This window comes from Callorhinus ursinus, unplaced genomic scaffold (assembly GCF_003265705.2).
Source record: "Callorhinus ursinus isolate GAN/ISIS: 27379988/994484 unplaced genomic scaffold, GSC_fseal_2.0 scaffold31, whole genome shotgun sequence".
Taxonomy (NCBI): domain Eukaryota; kingdom Metazoa; phylum Chordata; class Mammalia; order Carnivora; family Otariidae; genus Callorhinus; species Callorhinus ursinus.
Window position 1 is genome coordinate 6,871,971 of NW_027397093.1, and position 17,894 is coordinate 6,889,864.

General features: G+C 60.1%; 1 protein-coding gene across 7 annotated transcripts in view; it reads right to left on the reverse strand.

The window, feature by feature from the left end:
* Positions 1-2,582: 2,582 nt before the first annotated feature.
* Positions 2,583-17,894, reverse strand: part of ZMIZ1 (zinc finger MIZ-type containing 1) — a 232,484-nt gene continuing 217,172 nt past the window's right edge. For 6 of the 7 annotated variants that reach the window (XM_025850356.2, XM_025850357.2, XM_025850358.2 and 3 more), the window contains 9 exons: positions 17,126-17,336; positions 15,922-16,027; positions 14,786-14,946; positions 13,753-13,820; positions 13,353-13,421; positions 12,675-12,919; positions 11,312-11,478; positions 7,967-8,224; positions 2,583-6,463 (listed from right to left, as the gene is read on the reverse strand). In XM_025850356.2, coding sequence (XP_025706141.1) covers positions 6,356-6,463; positions 7,967-8,224; positions 11,312-11,478; positions 12,675-12,919; positions 13,353-13,421; positions 13,753-13,820; positions 14,786-14,946; positions 15,922-16,027; positions 17,126-17,336 — 1,393 coding nt within the window. In that variant the 3' untranslated portion in view covers positions 2,583-6,355. The remainder of the gene's footprint in view (positions 6,464-7,966; positions 8,225-11,311; positions 11,479-12,674; positions 12,920-13,352; positions 13,422-13,752; positions 13,821-14,785; positions 14,947-15,921; positions 16,028-17,125; positions 17,337-17,894) is intronic. The other variant, XM_025850361.2, reaches the window with a different exon arrangement.

Genomic DNA, 17,894 nt, shown 5'->3' on the forward strand with positions numbered 1-17,894 from the left:
TGAGCACGGGCAGCTTCCTCGGCCAAGGAGTCTGCATGAGAAGAAGTGGAGAGAGGTGGATGGCCAAGGGTGGGGATGTGGGCTGTAGGCCTCACCACGCCAGGATCCAAAGCTCCAGACCCGGGGAAGGTGCAAGAAAGGGGCCAGCTGATGGAGTGAAGCCCCTCTTGGGAAGAGAAGGAGGTAGTGGTGTCAGGGGCTGGGAGAAGGGCCACCACATCCTCTGGGCCTGGACAGAAGAAGATAAGGCTGGGGGAGGGTGGAGGTAGGGTCGTGGGTCGGGGAGCACGGTGTGGGAGGGTTTGGGTGATGGGTAACCTGCTTAGAGTGAGGTGGGTGTTGTTGAGCAGGAGGCTGGCGCACAGGACAGAACAAGGGACATGGGTGGATAGGGGGGTCGGAGACCATGCCCTGAGGTCTCAGGGGGGCTAGAGACCCTGATTTGTCCTGGCACTGACCTGGGGGACTGAGTGATTTTCCCCAACAGCACGCTATGGTCTTATGTGGAGGGACAGTCATTGGCATCAGGGTGGGGGCTTTGTGGGGTGGGTTGCAAAGAACAGAAACGCAAGATGACGCCTGAGCTGGAGGATGGGATGTGTGGCCCCAGGTGGGGGGCCGCCCTCCAAGCAGCCCTGAGCGCCAGGCCCTCCTCGAGCTCCTCCTGGGGACTTATGCTAGGCCCGGAGAAGGAAGTGACCAGGCTCTGGAGGAGTTGGTGGGGTGGGGCTGGGGCGGGTGGGTCTCCACGCAGCCTCGACAGGCAGCACAGACCCGTATTTAGCAGTAACGCTGGTTTCAGGCCCCGAAGTGAGAACGCAGGGACGGTTTGCTTTTTATATACCGTTAGGGAAGCCTACTGCCCTGCCTCTCTCTCCCCATCCCCTGCCCACTTCCTGCCTTGAAGGCGATGGCATTCAAACTTTTTGTTTTCAACCACAACCCACAAGTAAGAATTAATTTGACATCATGATTCAGCAGACACACACGCACGCACAACTGCAACGAACGTTTCACGATCCATCTCCTCCCTTACTCTGGAACCCTCCCAAGTGCTCTTGCTGTTCTCCTTTGCTCTCATCCATTTCAGGAAGGGGTGCTGGTCACAGCCCAGGTGGATTTCGCGGATCCCTCACCGGGTCCTGGAGCAGCACTGTGCTAAGGCGACGGGAGGTTGAGGCGACCCCTCCTCTAGGAGGGGTGTCTGCTCTCAGAGAAAACGCCTCCTGCCCCCATGATGCTGGGTAGAAGGCAGCGTCCATGGCTCAGCAGTGGCCAGGATTCCATTTTTTTAAAATTAATTTATTTATTTGAGAGACAAAGAGAGAGAGCATGAGAGGGGGGAGGGTCAGAGGGAGAAGCAGACTCCCCGCCGAGCAGGGAGCCCGATGAGGGACTCGATCCCGGGACTCCATGATCATGACCTGAGCTGAAGGCAGTTGCTTAACCAACTGAGCCACCCAGGCGCCCCAGGATTCCATTTTTAATGTAACTTCTCCTCCCCCCACCTTCCATCTCCCACCGGAAACAGAAACTGGCTACCCTGGAGAAGCCCCACAGGCAGGGGACTTCTAGGCACCCCGTTCCCCACAGGCAGTTCCGTAGCTGATGAAACCACGCACCCCTCATCCTGGCTGCTTCCTGCGTGCCCCCACCCCCCACCCCGTCACACTTAGGAGACCTGTACACTCTCCTGACATGCATTTCCACACACACAACCCAGCTACGCTCCAGCGGATATATTTGGGGGCGCCTGCCAGCCCCCACTTCCTTCTTGGAACATGCCCTCACCCAGTCCCCGTGGAAGAAAGGTCAGGCCCAGAGCTTGGGGGGGCGGGGTGGGCAGCGGCCCGGTACTGGGCTCTGAGCATCAGATTCACTTCCCCAAACTCCAGGAGGAGACACAGGGAGGGCAGTGAGTTTGTGTCAGGGGCTGAGGCTACAAGTAGTTAGGACAGTGGCCTGGGTAAGGGCTATGGCTACAGAACCCCCCCCCCCCCGCCCCCCGCTGCAAAGCACAGTCATGGAGAAGAGAAAATCCAAGAGAAATCCCAAGGTCCCTTGGGATGGTGGGGGGCAGGGGTGCTGGGGAGTACGATGGCCAGAGGGAGACGGTGAGAGAGCCAGCCAAGGGTGAGATCGGCTGAGTCAGCAGGATCCATGAAGCCTCGCTGGGCTTCCAGATCTTCATTCTGGATGCTTTGGACAGCACCCTCTGGGCCTTGGCATGGATAGGTTCCTGCTCTGCAAACCTAGAAAGTCCACAAGGGGCTTGCTCTGAGCCTGGTCAGCATTGCACACCCTCCCTGAGCCCCCAGCTGTCCCACTAACAGGAGCGGGGCCTGCTGCAAACTGGAGTCCCACCAGGAGGCGGCTCTGGGGTCTGAACATGATCACCCGGTCCCAGGTCCCAGGGCCTCCTCCAGGGACACCCGTGGTAGGGGCTCCTCCAGATTAACACCAAACCTCCTGACTGCCCGCTTGCTTGCTGTTTTTTTGTTTTTGCTGGGTGATCAGGCAGGGGTGGTGGTTTAGAAGCAGAAACAAACACCCAAACCACTCCTTACAATTCACAAAATAGCTAATTCGCCAAACCTTCGTTTTTTGTCAATTTATTTAAAAAACAATTAACATGGGCAAATGAGATACCTCAGTGTTACAACAGAGTATAGAAATGTCTAGCAATAGTCAAATAATTTGATCTTTAAATACAAAATAACCACATGAACACCTAATATACAGGTTTCATCTGAATACATATTTATTAGATAAATATTAGAGGTTGTCACATCATCTAACTACATACAGCTTTGCAAGACTAGAAATCACAATTAGTTTTCTGACCAGTTTAAAGTATGAAATGATTGCACTGTACATAGATGTACGAAGGTGATGACAGTTTCTGTGGGGGTTACTTCAGGCTGCACTGTGGGTGTGTTTATGTGTGTACGTGTGAATCACCTGCAATCATGATATCAAAAAATTATACAAAGTATGAATTTGGTTACAATTTTCTTCTGAAATCCCCGTTTCTTTTCATTATTTCCATAGCACCCTAAAAATACACAGGTGGCAGGACTAGTACACTGAAGCTAAATAGTACATGTAGGTAAAATAAAAACAAAACAGAACAAAAATTCCTTTCCACACAGGGGCAGAGTATATTACATGAGACAAATGTGAAGAGAGACCTCACGAACGCTAACAAACAGGATCTAGTTTTTCCACGTTAAGATGGAGTTCCAAGCCTTTTTTTTTTTGTTTTGTTTTGTTTTGTTCCGTAAAATAAAAACAATACACATTCCAAGGGAAATGAATGCATCTGTTAACGTGTCTCTATTTCTCATTTACATATGTACACACGTCCCTTGTCCCTTGAGTCGCTGCTGCTGACGTCGTCCTGTCTAGATGGTCAGGTCGAGGGAGCAGACGGGTAGCTCTCTGGGGGGTTTCGGGCTTCCGTGAGGGAGAAAGTATTAGAAGTTTCTTAAAAAATAAAATGGCTACAGGGAACATGATACACGGGTAAAGCTTCGAACCAAGGAGATGGGGTGATTGCCTGTACTCGGGCCTTCCCGCCTGCCCGCTGACACCCTGTCCGTCTCGTGGAGTGGCAGCAGAAACGCGTCTACGGCCTGGGTGGGTGCTTGTCATGGAGAAGTGGCTTGCTGAGGCCTCGTTTTTGCTGAGGTTACTTATGGCTCCAAGTAGTCGTCCAAAAGGATGAGGGAAGCATCTTCCCTAGAGTTCAGAACCGGCCGCCCTGGCTCGGGGAGGCTGTTGTCACCTGAATCTGTCACCAGCCGGGGCTTGCTCCAGCCCCAGACACCTTTCTGCCTCCCTCACCCTTCTGGCCTGGCTCCAAAATCACTCTGGGAGAGCATGTCCCCAGAGCACGGGCTTCAGGCACCACGGTTCGGGAAAGCTCTTTGCCCAACTTGCTGGTGGAGGTTCGCGTGGGAGGGGCCCCAGGAAACCTGCCTCAGGGAACCAGGCCCTGGCTTCCATGCAGAGATGGTTGAGGGAGGTGCCCAGAGCCCGGGCTGTGGGGAGCAGATTGACCCTCTGTACTAGAAAGCTGTGGGTAGGTCGGTGAGCAGAGTGGGGACACCCGATAAGAACCAGAAGGGACCCCAGGCCTTTCTGGGAAAAAAGTAGCACAGCAGGAAGCAGGAACTTCTAAGGAAGGCATTTGTAAGTCTGTCTGGGGCAGAACATTCCCAGATGGCCTAACACAGAGGGTGGCCACCCGCCAGGGCTCTTGGCCACCGGGCCAGGATGGCCACATGCTACCTGGCATCGTCTAGTCCCCACCAGCCGACTGGGGATGGCTCTAAGCAGTGGGCGGCCTGACCTCACTCACCCATGTACTTTGTCCCTTCATCTGTACAAATAGCCCTGGTTGCTTTTTTGTTTTTGTTTGTTGTTTTTTAAAAAAAAGGACTCGGTCTTTGTCATTGAGTCAAGGTATTTTAAAAACACCAGCAAAGGCTATAACCAGGTCATGAAAATGTCAAATATTATCAAAGACAATACTAAAATATTCACAAAGATATTTACAAAAGCAATTCTTAAAATAATTGATTTGCATACGGAACACCACACTGTCTGAAAAAACCTCGACAATGGGACAAAGGAAAAGGGGGCGGGGACCACGGCAGCTTTCCTACAGAAAACCCTGTGCCGGCCGTCTGGTACAGTGACTGGGAAGTCAACAGCTGGGGCCACCGTTCCGGTCAAATCCAGAGGAGTGCTGGGGACCACCCGCCACGGGGGGGGGGAGGGGAGGGGAGACGGGGATTGAGAACGGCGGACAGTGGACGGAAAGCAGGAGGCCCCAGGCAGCAGCAGGGAGGGGCGCAACGAATTCACAGACGTGACCCAAGTGACCTGACGGCACAGCAGCATCACAGGCCATGCGGCTTGGGGGGGGGGGCACAGAGGACCCCCAAACAAAACGGACGCCCCCACAAGCTCCCCGGGAGACTCCGAGAGCAGGAAGCCGGATGGAGCGAAGCAGTGGAGGGACAACCAGAGGCTGCTTCTGCTCGAGCGAGCAGGAGTGTGGCAGAGGGACACGGAGGAAGGGAGAAGCCGGCAGCCAAGCGCGGCACGGAAACACCACGGGATGCTTGCGGGCACATTCCGGCACGTGTGGTGACGGACCGGGCTGCAGCTGGGGCAGCCTGGAGCACAGGGGCAGATGGGGCAGCCGGGCCGCGCAGGTGCCGAAGCCCGGGGCTCCTGCTGCCGAGCGCGCGCAGGTGCCCCGAGCCTCCCGCCTCTCCACCGGCGCCCCCGGCTGGCAGGGTGGACAGAGAACGGGGGCAGAGGGAGGCGGGTGTCCCACGTAACAGTCTGGGAGAGGTGGGCTGGGGCAGGAGGAAGGGAACAGGACGCATGGAGAGAAATGGTTTGCTTGCCGACTGAGTCCACCGTCCCTTTTCTCAGATGACTTCGTAGCTTCATTACATTGTCATTTAAAAACAGGGAGCGGCTTGGAGCAAAAGTTGTAGGTTGCCGTTCCCATCCGACTCCGGCTGGCGGCATCCCCCTGCCCCCCAACTAAGGGCACAATATTTTCGGCTGGGTACTCTCTCTCTGCCCCCCACACCCCCGCCCCGGCCTGAGTCCAGAGGTCGTGGGGCCAGCTGCGTTGTCTTGGCTCTGAGGAGGCCCTGACCCCCTTGCGCACCAGTCCCCAAGCAGGAATGGCACACCCTCCCTCAAACACAGAATCTTGTCCTTTTCTCTGCTTTCTGAGAGAGGAGTGTTTTTACAGGGTATCTCGGCTTAGAGGTCAGGGGTCAAAGTGACGGCCTTGGCCCCTGAGAGAGTTCTCTTTCCCAGAGGTTTGTGCTTTTCTGTGGTGGGTGGTGGTGGTGGTGGTGGAGGGTGGGTCGTTCTCACTGCCGCCAACCGTCACTGTTCCTCCAAGGCTCGGGGGGGGGGGGCTGCCTGGGTCTCGGGGTGCCCCTCTCTCAGGCTCACAGTCACTTGAAGGAGGCTCTGGGCCAGGAAGCAGGGAGGCAGGATTACAGTTTAGAAACCGGAAGAACCTCGGGGGCACTGGAGGGTCGTTTGGAATCAGCACACACGGAGGGACAGGAAGCCTTCATCAGCGTGTGCCCTCTCGCTGGGCCGGTTCCCCACTGCGAGGGTCATCTTCAGGGCCTGCTCTGGGCATGGGCACCAGACCCACACAGCCTTCACAGTGCACCCTCCCGCCCCTCTGCTCTGAGAAGGCCGCAGCAGGGGCGGTCTGAGGGCATGGGCTCCCAGTGGTAAAGTGTGTGGGGGACAGACGGGGAAGGAGGCAGAGTGGGGAGGGATGGCCCCAATGGAGGAGCGGGCTTCAGTTGTTCTCAAAGAGAGACAGGAGGTCATCGTTACTATTGCTCGGCAGGTCAGGGGGATCCAGGTACGAGAGGAGCTCATCGGGATTTGTGAGTTCTGGAAGGAGCTGGAAGAGAAGTACAGAAGCCCAGATGAGGTGTCAGCTGAGGGGCTGGGCTGGCCCAGGGTGAGGACTGCAGGGGCACATGCCCTCTAGCTGCTGCCTGGGGTCCTGGCCCAACAGGGGAAACTAACCATGCTGGCTGTCCTCAAAGGCATCCAGGCCACAGTGCTAGTCTGAGGCATACCCGTGCTTATTCCCGGCTTGGGAGGGGGGTGCCCCTGGCCCACCAGCTGGGAAGGCTCATGGCATCAAGGGGCTTTCTCTTGATCCCATTGTGCCTCTGGCCCCAAGACCCTGCCCAGAGGAGGTGTGGGTCACATGGGCCTCCCAGTCGGAACCACGTGGCTTTGCACGTAAGGCCGCGTGGTGCCTGCTGCTCTCGCCACCCCGGACCTTCCTTCAAGAGCTCACTGCTCCCTGGTGAGCCTACGACTGGAGGGCAGCATAGCACCATCCTTCCCAGTGGCCCCCGGGGCCGAGGCTGCACACTGTCCCTACCCTCCTCCACTGTGAGGCCCTTGGAGCCTTTTTGTCTCACTGGGGATCCTCATGAACCTAAAAGCCCCACCGGCCTGGTCTGCGGAGGAGAGCTGGGTGTGAATTCAAGACGGCCGCGCCGCAGAATAAACCCCATTCGCCATGCAGCCGGACACTGCCCGGGCGGAGGGCGACAGAGGGACCGGGGCGTGCAGACCGCGGCGGCTGAGGAGGGAGCAGGTTCCTCCCCGGGAACCGACAGCCCAGGGCTGTGGGACGGGAGGGGAGGGGCAGGGGCCTCTAGCCAGCTGCCCGGCCCCCATCACAGGGAGCCTCCTTCCACCCCACTTTCCAGACCATTCGGGTCCCAAGGTGGGAGACCCCTGAATCTCAGGCACCCACTTCTGCCCCGGGAACCCGGGCACGACCCGAGGCTGGTCCTTTCTCAGAGCGAGCGATGGAGCAAGCAGAAGCACAGGGCATGGACGACGCACGGACAGGAAACTGGACACAGACACAAACCGGCGACACAGACAGAGGGACCCTGTCACTCCAGCCCCTCCCCTGCCTCAGGCCAGAGCGTGGCGGACACTGAGATGGCAAGCTTGATGTGGGGGGTGGGGGTGGCGGGGAGGGGGTCAGAAGAAGGGCAGGGGCCTTCCTGTGCTTCCTCCAGAACCCTGCCCCCGGGGGACCCTGTGAGGGCCTGGGGGCGGCGGGGGGGGGGGGGGGGGGGGGGGGGGGGGGGGGGGGCTGCAGGACTGTGGCCCAGGGGGCCAGAGGGCAGGCGCTGGCAAGGTCAGGGAACGGATGCTGGGACCCTCGGGGAGGCTTCCCTGCTGGGGGGGGTCCCCTGGTTCTGGAGCCAGGGGAGGCAGGCTGGCTAGGCCCACCCACCACCCACCCACCCCCTCACAGCTGCACCTCCTCCACCCTGGGCCTTGAGCCCTCAACACCCACCCCTGCGCTTGGGCAGGTCCCGGCACCAGGCCTAGTCCCAGGCCAAGGCCAGTGGTGACCCCAACTTACATCCAGCGAAGGCTCCGGCATGTCGGACGCTCCCTGCGCTCCGGCCTGACCCTCTAAGGCTGAGGAGGGGTTAAAGGTCAGGTCGCTGTGTGGATGGTTGCTGGGAGCGGCCTGTGGCGGTTGCCGGGGAGGCTGGGAAGGAGGAGGAGGAGCCCCACTGTGATGTAATGGAGGCCCTGACTGGCTGCTGGGGTGTGGGACGTGCAAACCTTGTTGTATGGAGGGATGGGGCTGGTCAGAACTGCCAGCGTGTGGCATCTGTGGAGGAGGAGAGAGCAGGAGAAAAGAAATGTGAGGTGACGAGGTACAGCGACGAGATGCCTGGAGAAATGAAAACCAAACAAAACCGGGAAAATAACAAACCCCCAAAACAAAGCCACCCCCTTACCAAAGCTCAATGCTTTGTTGTTGTTGTTTTGCAGAGAAACAAACAAAAAAAAGTCCTCCCCCAAAATTGCCAGTCCAGGAGGCTGTGGAGGGGGAGGCGGGGAGGGGGCCTCTGAGGCCGTGGGGGTCCGGGAGGGAGGCGGCCAGGGGCTCGGAGACAAGCACACACTGAGAGCGGGCTGCAGGCCCCTGCAAGCCCCTCCGCCTCTGCGGCCCGGACACCACCACCACAATGAACAGCAAGGGCAGAATGGAGAAGCAAAATGGGCATGTTTCCAGGGAGCGGGGAGGCGGCGGGAGGGGTGCTGCTGGCAGCGTGGTGCAGGCCCCCCTGCGGGCTGGGGCGGCAGAGAGCAGACACGGACAGACAGCATGGGCAGGCGTGCAGCTCGGGAGGGGTCTGCGCCCCACCATGGGCCCCGGTCGGTGGGCGACGCTGGCCAAAGAGGTTCCAGAGCTGGGGGCGCTTCTCCGCATTGCCAGACCCTTCCTGTTGGCCATCCACCTAGGCGGCAATAGGCTGCCTCTCTGGGGGTCCTCCAGGCCCCGCCCTGAGCCCAAGGGCTCACTGAGTCCGGGGTGGGGGGGTTCCCTGCTGAGGCTAGGGCAGGTGATGCTTCCCTGACAGACAAACCAGAGGGCCCGTGCTTCCCCGCGGGCATATGCACTGGAACACGGGGCTGTGGCCGGGTAGGGGGCCGTATGCTGGTCTGTGTGCTGTCCCAAACGGCCTCCCTTCAGAGTTCCGGTCTTAGAGCACCCTCACCCTACTGCCAGGGACCCGACAGGTCACCCCACCCTGCTTGCACTGTGCTCGTCCAGGTGAGACGGACTAGCCAGACGGCCAGTGAGCACGTGTCTCCTGGGTCCTTTTGTACCTCCCTACCCACCCCATCGTCCAGGCCACACAGACATTTTGTTTTTCTGTTATGGGTTGGGAAACAGCAGCCCGACCTCCAGACCCTGTTTCTCTGGAAGCTGCTCCCAGGCCTTGCGGTGGGCCTCTGCTCGGTCCAGCGAGCCCCTCCAAGCGGGGACCTGACCGCAGGACCGTGGGACTGCGTGGGGAATGCACACGAGATATGAAGGACCGAGAGAGTCGGGAAGGACGGCCACCACAACCGTCACTATGAGGCCAGCTTGTGACCCCAAAGCCACGCCTGTGGGTGCCCCACAGTGCCCAGTCAGGGGGGCAGGGAGTGGCTCCACACTCCTGGAGCAGCCCAGCCCAGGACAGACAGTCCCCTGATCTGCTGACACAGCTGTCCCCCTTGGCCCTGACAACTTGCTGGAATGTCCCAGGGCCCAGAGGGGCAGGTGCTCTATGCAAGGGAGGGTCCTGCGGCGAACCAACACCTCACTGGAGACTTTCCGCCAGTTCCCACATGCGGGGAGCGGATGCTCAGCCAGAGCCAGGCTGCTGTGGTGTAGGGCAGTTTATCTGTGACCCTACTGTCCCTCTTGCACAGCCGTCCTTCTGGATCCAGCTGCCGCCTAGCAAAAGCCCAGACATGGGGAAGGACAGTACATATCTGGGGAGCATCTTGGGGGGGGGCTGGGAAGTCACCTAAGGGCTTAGGTCCCTGTGCAAAGACCCCAGCTGGCCCGGCTAAGAAGGCAGGAGAAAGCCTGCTGGACCCAGAAGTACGCGGCATCCTGTGGCCATTTTCCGGAACCGAGAGCTGTGAGTCAGGGTGTGTGACGTGAGTGTGTGTGGAGTGTGATCTGCGTGACTCCGGGGCACGGAATGCTGAGGAAGGGGGGCTAGGAGAGAGGCACCAGAAGTCAGAAGCCCCACGGGGCAGAAAGTAACTTGCAAAAAGGTGGCTAAGGCCCCGTGACGGCAGCTACGTCTGACGTGGCATTCTGGAGTTCCAGAGGAAAGTTGCTACACTGTCTCTCAGCCTGTCAGCCTTCCAGTTAACAGTCACTCCTGCTGAGAATCGGTGGCTCTTGCCCACAAGACGGCTTCCGGCAGAGCCAACTCTGTATGGAACATAATGCCATCCAGAGGCCCTTCCTCCCAGGCCACATGGTGGAAGATGAGAGGGCCCGGAGCCTTGTCCTCCTGTGCAGGCCTGCCCAACCCCACTGCCAGGCCTTCTGTGACCACCCCCTCCTCCTAAGGGGAGAGACCAGGGACGCACAAGATGACTGAGGCCTGACTTCAGCCCTCAGGCCTCCGTGTTCCCAAAACCCAACTCCTTCCATCCGAGCACTGCCAGAACTTTTGCTCCATTGGCACAAGGCTCACATCTGTCTTGCTCACAATGGGCACAAGGCCTGGCCCAGAGCACAGGCCCAGGAAATGTCTGCGAAGTCGAACAGAACCAGGCAGTGCTCACGGATTGAGGACCCAGGGGATGGCCGGGCCTCTTACCACCGGTGGGTGTGTGTTAAAACGTGACGTGGAACGAGAAGCGGATATTCTCAGGCTAAACAGAGTTGCCAACACTTCTTCCCGCAGGAGGTGGTGACACCCTGAAGATTCAGACCCCTGGGGAGCAAGTGCCTGGGTCTGAGACAAAATTCTAGATGGCTGGGGCTACAGTAGGTCAGCAGAAGAGTGTGTGTAAGTCAGGGAGAGAGGCGGTGGGGGTGGGGGGGGGCTGGTGTGTGCAGTGGCGAGGTGGGTACCCTCGGGAGGTGGACACGTGTATGCGCCGTGTGTGCAGATGGGAGCCTGCAGCTTTCCCCCAGCTGAGAATCCAACGGCCCGAGTGAAACAGCCAAGGCCGAGAATGCCAAAGGGCCATGACCCAGCCTGGGTCAGGCCTCTCCCTCCCTCTGAGCTCCTCCAGACCCAATTCTCACTCTCCGTCCTCCCCTTTGCCCGGGAGGCAACTAGGCAAATATCAGAACGGTCCTCGGGGAGGGGGAGCCCTCTGCTCCCATCAGTCCCACGCAGAGGATGGGGGCACAGGGGGGAGGCGGTCAGGGTGAGGAAAAGGTACTCACAGTTTCCTGCATGGGGTGGCTGAGGGGTTTCTCGAGGGCGGCCATGTTGTTGGGCATGTCCGGGGGGTGGGAGAGCTGGGGGGGCCCGTGCATGAAGTCGTTCATGGACGTGCCGCCAGGGTTTCCGTGGGGGAAGTCAAAGTTGCCATGGCCCTGGTAGTTGTTGCCTGGGGAGGGAAGGAGATGGCAGCAGGGGGAAAGACAGCCGCCCGTGGTGGGGGAGGGAGGGTAATGTAAATTAAGAGGCGTCCTGGCCCCTGAGGCTGGAGTTGGCTCCCGCGGCCTTACACCGCCCAGCTGTATGACAGGGCAGCGACGCATCCCTCTCTGAGGGGCCTCAGCATCCCAGGATGTGAGCTGTTTTATAGTTATGGGGGGGCAGAGCTTGAGCAAGGGGTAGGCCAGGCTGCTGAGGTGGGGGGCGGGGATGATGAGGCCCAAGTCTGAGCCTTGCACAGGATCTGCTGAGTAGGCCCCCAGACCTGTTTCCCACTGCCCCCAGGTGGTTGCACCTCAGCAGCGGGAAGACCCGGGCCCAGAGTGGGAGGTCGGGATCTACCCAGTCTGCAAAGAAAGCAGCATCAGATTCTGGAGGTCACCATTAGAAATCAGCTGTCTGGCTTCCCTGGCCACCGCTCCCTCCACCCCATGGCCATAGTGAGGGACCAGAGGCCCAGCATGCTGCAAAGCTGGGGCCCTCTGCACGCTGTGGGCCCCTGCTATGTGGGTTCACCTCTCTGAGCCTCTAATCATACAGGAGCCTAGATCCCATGGGAAGCTTCCATCCCCTGTGTTTAAGGGAGCTGGGAACTTTCTAGGAATCCAGGGCAGTAGGGTACAGCTTGGTCTGGGCAGCAGGGAGAGTTAGAGGCAGTGACGGTGACCTTGGTGGCCAAAGACTGGAGCTCCGGACCCCTGGACTCTGTGCCTGGAAGGATGGGCGGGCTGCAGGGACAGGGACAATACAGATGTCACAGGGTAACGTGGGAGGGCCCAGGGAGGGGGCAAGAACTCCAAGTGGGAGTGTTCTGTTAGCGGCCCCAGCAAAGCAGGCTCCAAAGAAGTCGAGGCGCTATCTGTCCCCTGGAGCTCGAGGAGGCAGGGCAGGGCAGCGTGGGAGAGGCAGGAGGTTGGCTCATGGGGCAGCTCTTCACTCGTGCCTTCCTAGCTGGGTGCTGCCCCACAGGGCTGGATGGAACCAGGTGGCAAAGGAGAGGAGGACAAGTGTCGAATGGGCCACTGTACCCCTAGGTCGAGTGACCTCAACCTCCCTCACCCCGCCCCCCTGCACCTGCCACAGGAGCCCAGAAATCCTGGGGCCCTGCTGGGTCTCCTCTCTTCCTCCTTGTCCAGTATCACCCACCTTGGTTGCTGTAGTCGCTGGAGCTGGTGCCCCCCGGTGGAGGTGGGAGTGGATAGGGGGACGGGCCAGGGCCCAGGGCTGCGATCATTTCCATGACGTTGGGCATGATCATCTGGCTGGGACTCATGGTCTTGAACCGCTTGGAGGGGATGCCATCTGGGTCATCTTTAATGTGTAGGTCTGACTTGATGGGCACTGGCCGCCAGCTGCATGTGGGGTCGATGGTGACCTCTTCAAACTCGGAGCTGGGGGGAGCAACGGGGCAGAACTGAGGTCTTGGGATACGGGAGTCTCCAGCTCAGACAGACACTGAGGTGGCCCTGCCCCCATTTTCACCACACTCTGTACAGGACAGAGGTGTGAGGGATCTTAGTGGGGGACTAAGGTGAGCAAAGTAAGTGGCTGGGCACACAGCAGCTGGCCCCAAGGCCTCCCACCCTGGAAGTGGCTGTCCAGGGCACGGTCTTGCTCTGGCTGAGTTTGGTCCTTTCTGGAAAGTTCCTTTGCCCCCAGGTAGAGAAGTCCCTGAGACAGTCACAGAGAAGTGAGAGCTCGGGCGGGCGAGTGGTCGGCCAGCCTGGAGAGCGAGGGGCTATCAGGAGTATCCCCGTGCTCACGTCAGCCTATCCGGGCCAGCACCCCCACCCCCACGGCCCCTGGCTGGGGAGGCCTACTTACTGTTGGATGGCGTTCAGGATGCCCCACATGTACTGATCCACCTCCAGGCCCTCAAGCAGAGCGGTTTTACTGGAAAAAAAGAGAGGGGGGGCTTGGTCTTTGCTCTTGGACCCTGGAGAGCAGGAACAGAGCTCACCCCTCCCCACTGTGTCAAAGAGCCTCTGCTGCTGGCTCCTACGGCAGGCAGTGACAGGAGGAGGGTGGCCCGTGACAGCTGGACACAAGAGGACCGCTCACACCCCTGTGCTTGGAGCTCCTCTGCCCTGTCTGGATTCCCTGTTTTGCTTTTAAGGCAGGTGCAGGCGGCTGGGCCCCGGAGAGCAGGGCCAGAGGGGGGCCAGTGAGCTCCCCCCGTTCGCGGCTAAGTGGGGAGGCTCCCGCCGGGGTGGCTGTTACTCACTTGCACACAGGACACCTCCAGGTCCCTCTCTCGCAGTTCAGCTGCAGGTACGACTCCAGGTCAAAGCACTGCAGAGGCCGGGAGACAGACAGCCGGACAGATGAGCAGATGCAGAGATGCAAGTGCCACCACCTCCGGGACCCTTATGAGGATCTCCCAGCAGGGAGGGAGAGGAGTGCTGGGAGAGGCCTGGGGCTGGGGTGTCGCGGGTGGCCGTCACGGGGCCTTTCTGCTGCTCGCACGACAAGCCGCCCACCCCCACGCCCTGCACACGTCACTCCTCACACCACCCTTGAGCCTGGTGGCCCTCACCCATGTCCTCTGAGGAGGCTTCCTGGCGTGCCCGTCACTGACCCTGACACCTGACGGCCCCTCTCACGGAGGCCGGGGGCAGCGTGGACGCCAGCCTCCCCGTCAGCCTAGCCCCGGCACCGAGACCACATCCAGTCCAGTTCGTCAACGTGTGTCAGACAAATCGAGAGCCCAGACTCTGTGTGCCCACACTGTTCTCCCACAGGGAAGCTCCTGCCCCACCATGAAGCTCCTTGTATCCTTTTCTGGGAGTCTTTCCTGAGCAGTTCGCCCCTCAGGGAATCCTACCCACCCAGGCCGCCCACATTTGCACAGTGCCCGACTGCAGCAACCCAGACTCTTGAGAGTCACTCGTTCCCTGACTGAGCACCTGCTGGGGGCAAGGCCCCAGGACACGGCAGTGATCAGGCAGAGGTGTCCTTACTCTCGGGCTCCAAACCAGCTGTGGCCGTATGTGCAGGACCTCCAGCTGGCGCCCGACATCCGTCAGGACAGGGACTGTCTAAATTGGTTCCCTGGGAACCGAGCCCTGGGCATAGGGAGAAGATGCTCCAAGGACAAACGATGGCCGGGGTGGGTGAATACGAACGGCTGCCGATGGCCACAGAGTGCTCTGTGGATCAGAGCCAGGCCCCGCTGGCCCCTCTGCCTCCCCTCAGCACCCCAGCCGGATGGCTCACACCCCGCTCCCCGTGGAGCCGCCCCCGCCGGGACCACTCACCTGGACGTGCTTGCAGTCGTGGCCTCGAGCAGGCAGCTGGATGCGCCGGAATGTGATGGGGCACTTCAGAGATACCTTGATGGCCGTCTGCTCCACGCCATCCTCCCCGTTGAGGGTCGTGTTGCCTGACGAGGCAGCCACGCTGCTGAAATTCCGCTTGACTGTGGGGGCAGGAGGCACAGGTGGATGTGGAGGACGGGGCCGTCCTGCACACATAGCACCCCCTCCTGTGGCTCAAACACACCCCACTCCTCCACCACCCCGAAGACACTGGGAGGCCCCAGGAATAACTGGTGCACCCCGGCCTGATCAGAGGGGAACCTGGCCCTCCGGGCCCACCCTGGGTCACCCAGCACTCTGGGACGGCAGCCCCCACATGCCATGTGTGGGAGGCATGTGTCCCTAGAGGTCACCATGTCAGCTCCCCAGTCTCTGCGGAACAGGTCCCGCCTTCCCTAGAAAGGGGGACTGCCTACCACATGTGCAGAAACCCAGAAGGCCACACTGCCCACGGATTTTCTGGGCCCGGCGCTCTTGCACTCACTTCTGCAAGGGTGGAGGTGAGAATGGACCAGTGCCTGGTGGGAACCGGGGGCTCAGGAGGTCACGTGAAGCAGCACAGAGGGAGGAGCCGTGGGGCACCTCCCTGCGTGGTGCCCCTCACTAATAACCTGGGTGTCTCCTCCAAAGGACTGGACTCTGAGCCAAGTCCCTCTCCCTAGTTTAGCCACAAACTGTCGAGGGGGAGGCCGGCTGGGAAACCACCCCTGGGCCTCCCTTCTGCTGAAGATCCCCTTTGTCCAGTTCCAAGATGTGATCTTCTAGCTGATCACCTCTTCCAGGAAGCCTGCCAGGCCTGTCTATAGCACGGTGTTTCCTTTTAATTTGCCTCATCCCCTGTGCTGTGAGCCAGCTCGTCCAGGCTAGGCAGGTCTCAGAGGCCATGCTCATCTGATCATCCTCAAAGCTCCAGAAAGAGGGACATGAATTGGGGGTGGGGATTGGTGCGCCAAGAGGCACTCGGGCCCCGGGGTTTGTGCACAGAGCCAAAGGTTGGTCCTGGGTGGATGAGGAACACGGATGGATGATGAACACGGGCTGGGGTTGGTTCTCGCTCCCTGAGCCCCCATACTCACTTTTTGTGATACAGTGCTCGGCGGGCAGGAGGCGCTTCTTGAGGAGGCCTTGCAGCACGGAGCGCACGGAGGGCCGGTGGACCAGCTGCAGCACGAAGAGGTGGGACTGCCAGGAAAGAGTGTGTGCTCAGCCCCCGCCCTACGGCCCCCCTGTGCGCCCCCCCAACCACGTGTACCCGAAGGCCCCTGAAGGCCAAGCCCAGGAAAGGGCCCTTGATTCATGGTGATGCTACTCTGTCCCACGATGTGTCCTGGGACCCGTGAGCCTGGAGACTCAGGGAGAGATCACCACTTGGGATAGTTGCTTGGGTCCTGGGCTGACACCGAAACACCCCTGGCATCAGGTTATGGGACACCTGGCATCGGGGCGGGAGCTGGCCTCACTTCCTGACCCCGCCCAGCACTGCTCCCCATCATGTGTCCTCCGCCCTTCCTGCCAGAGGGTGTCATCCCTGTTCTCCCTCCTCTAGGAAGCTTTCCAGGATTGTATACCCTCACGAGCCCCTACAGGGTCTTCATTCTGACAGTACTCCCCAGCCTGTGACTCCCGTCTCTAGGTAGCCTTGGCGTCCCTATGCTGGTCAGGGCAGGATCAGTGACTTTCCTTCTCCTGTGCCCCCACAGAGGCCAGCAGAGTGGGGCAGGCAATCTCCTCCCCCACGGATCACTGAGCAAGCCCTGTGTACCAAGCCCTGATCTCTGGGGGGTAGGAGAGTGGCTCAGATGTGGTCCCAGAGCAGGGCACAAATCGGAGGGACACATACACACTCGATTCTAGGACAGCAGGGTTGGGGGAAGAAGGGAGAAAGTTAACTCCAGACTTGACGGAGCTGGGTCTGGGTCAAAAGATGATGAGAATATAAAAATTTCTTGTGAATGAAGCCGGAACAGTGCCGGGCTTCGAGGCACACGGACCTTCACCGGCAGAAGATGGGGGACACGGGGAGAAGGGGTCCAGGCGGAGGGGCCTGCAGGAGGAAGTTGAGGCAGGTGTGGGGACCGGATGGGGGCTGTGGCGTGAGAGCGGGAAAGGCCACGTCTACGGCCAGAGCTCGGTGGCTCTGAAGGTTATCCCACAGCCCCGGGGGGCCTGCCGCACGTGTGTGGAGGCAAAGGTCACTGCAGTGGCTACGGAGATGGGGACAGAGCCGCAAGCACAAGGCTGCGGACCACGCCACACGCTCAGCCCCGCCCGCACACTCACGCAGCAGCAGGCCGTGACGGTGATCTGGATGGTGTTGCGGCCCGGCTGGCATACGTGCTTGAGGTGCAGGGGCTTGTGGGAGGTCTTGTTGTCGCCGCGCTCGATGGTCAGGGGCGTGGCGTTGACGCTGACCTGCACCGAGGCTGGCCAGTTGGTGTTCATCTGCCGGTCCTCGTGGTGGTAGCACTTGAACTGCAGCTCTAGGTCCGACCTTGGCGGGGGTGGGGGGGGGGATGGCTCAGACGGCGCTGCCCGTGGCTCGGTGACACCTGGCCAGGCAGCACACCTCTACCTCACCACAGCTCGAGCCCCTCAGGGCCCCACGTCCTCAGCTGCCACTGCTGCCCCCGCTTCCCCACACTGTCCTCTCTCAACCTGGATAGGACCACTGCCCACATCTCCAGGCAAAACCCGTCCCGACAACCCACGCTCCCCCACACTGTTCACTCCAGCCACACCCCACTGCTCGGCTGGTCTCCTCCAGACCCCTCCCTATGAGGGTGACACCTGCTCTCCCAGGACAGAGAGAGAGAGCGACAAAAAAGGACAGACACTAATGTGGCCAGACCAGCTGGGAGGCTGATGATGTCCCACCCAGACTCCGGTTGGGACGGGCCTGGGCCATGTCTGATTCAGTTCCCAACGCCCAGGTGGGCGCCAAAGATACAGCACGGAAGGGGATCCTCATGAACCTGGCAGTGTGGAAACCAAGCAGGCCAGGGCCACGGGACACCTCCCAGGCGAGGGCACTTGGGTAAGGAGGGATGGG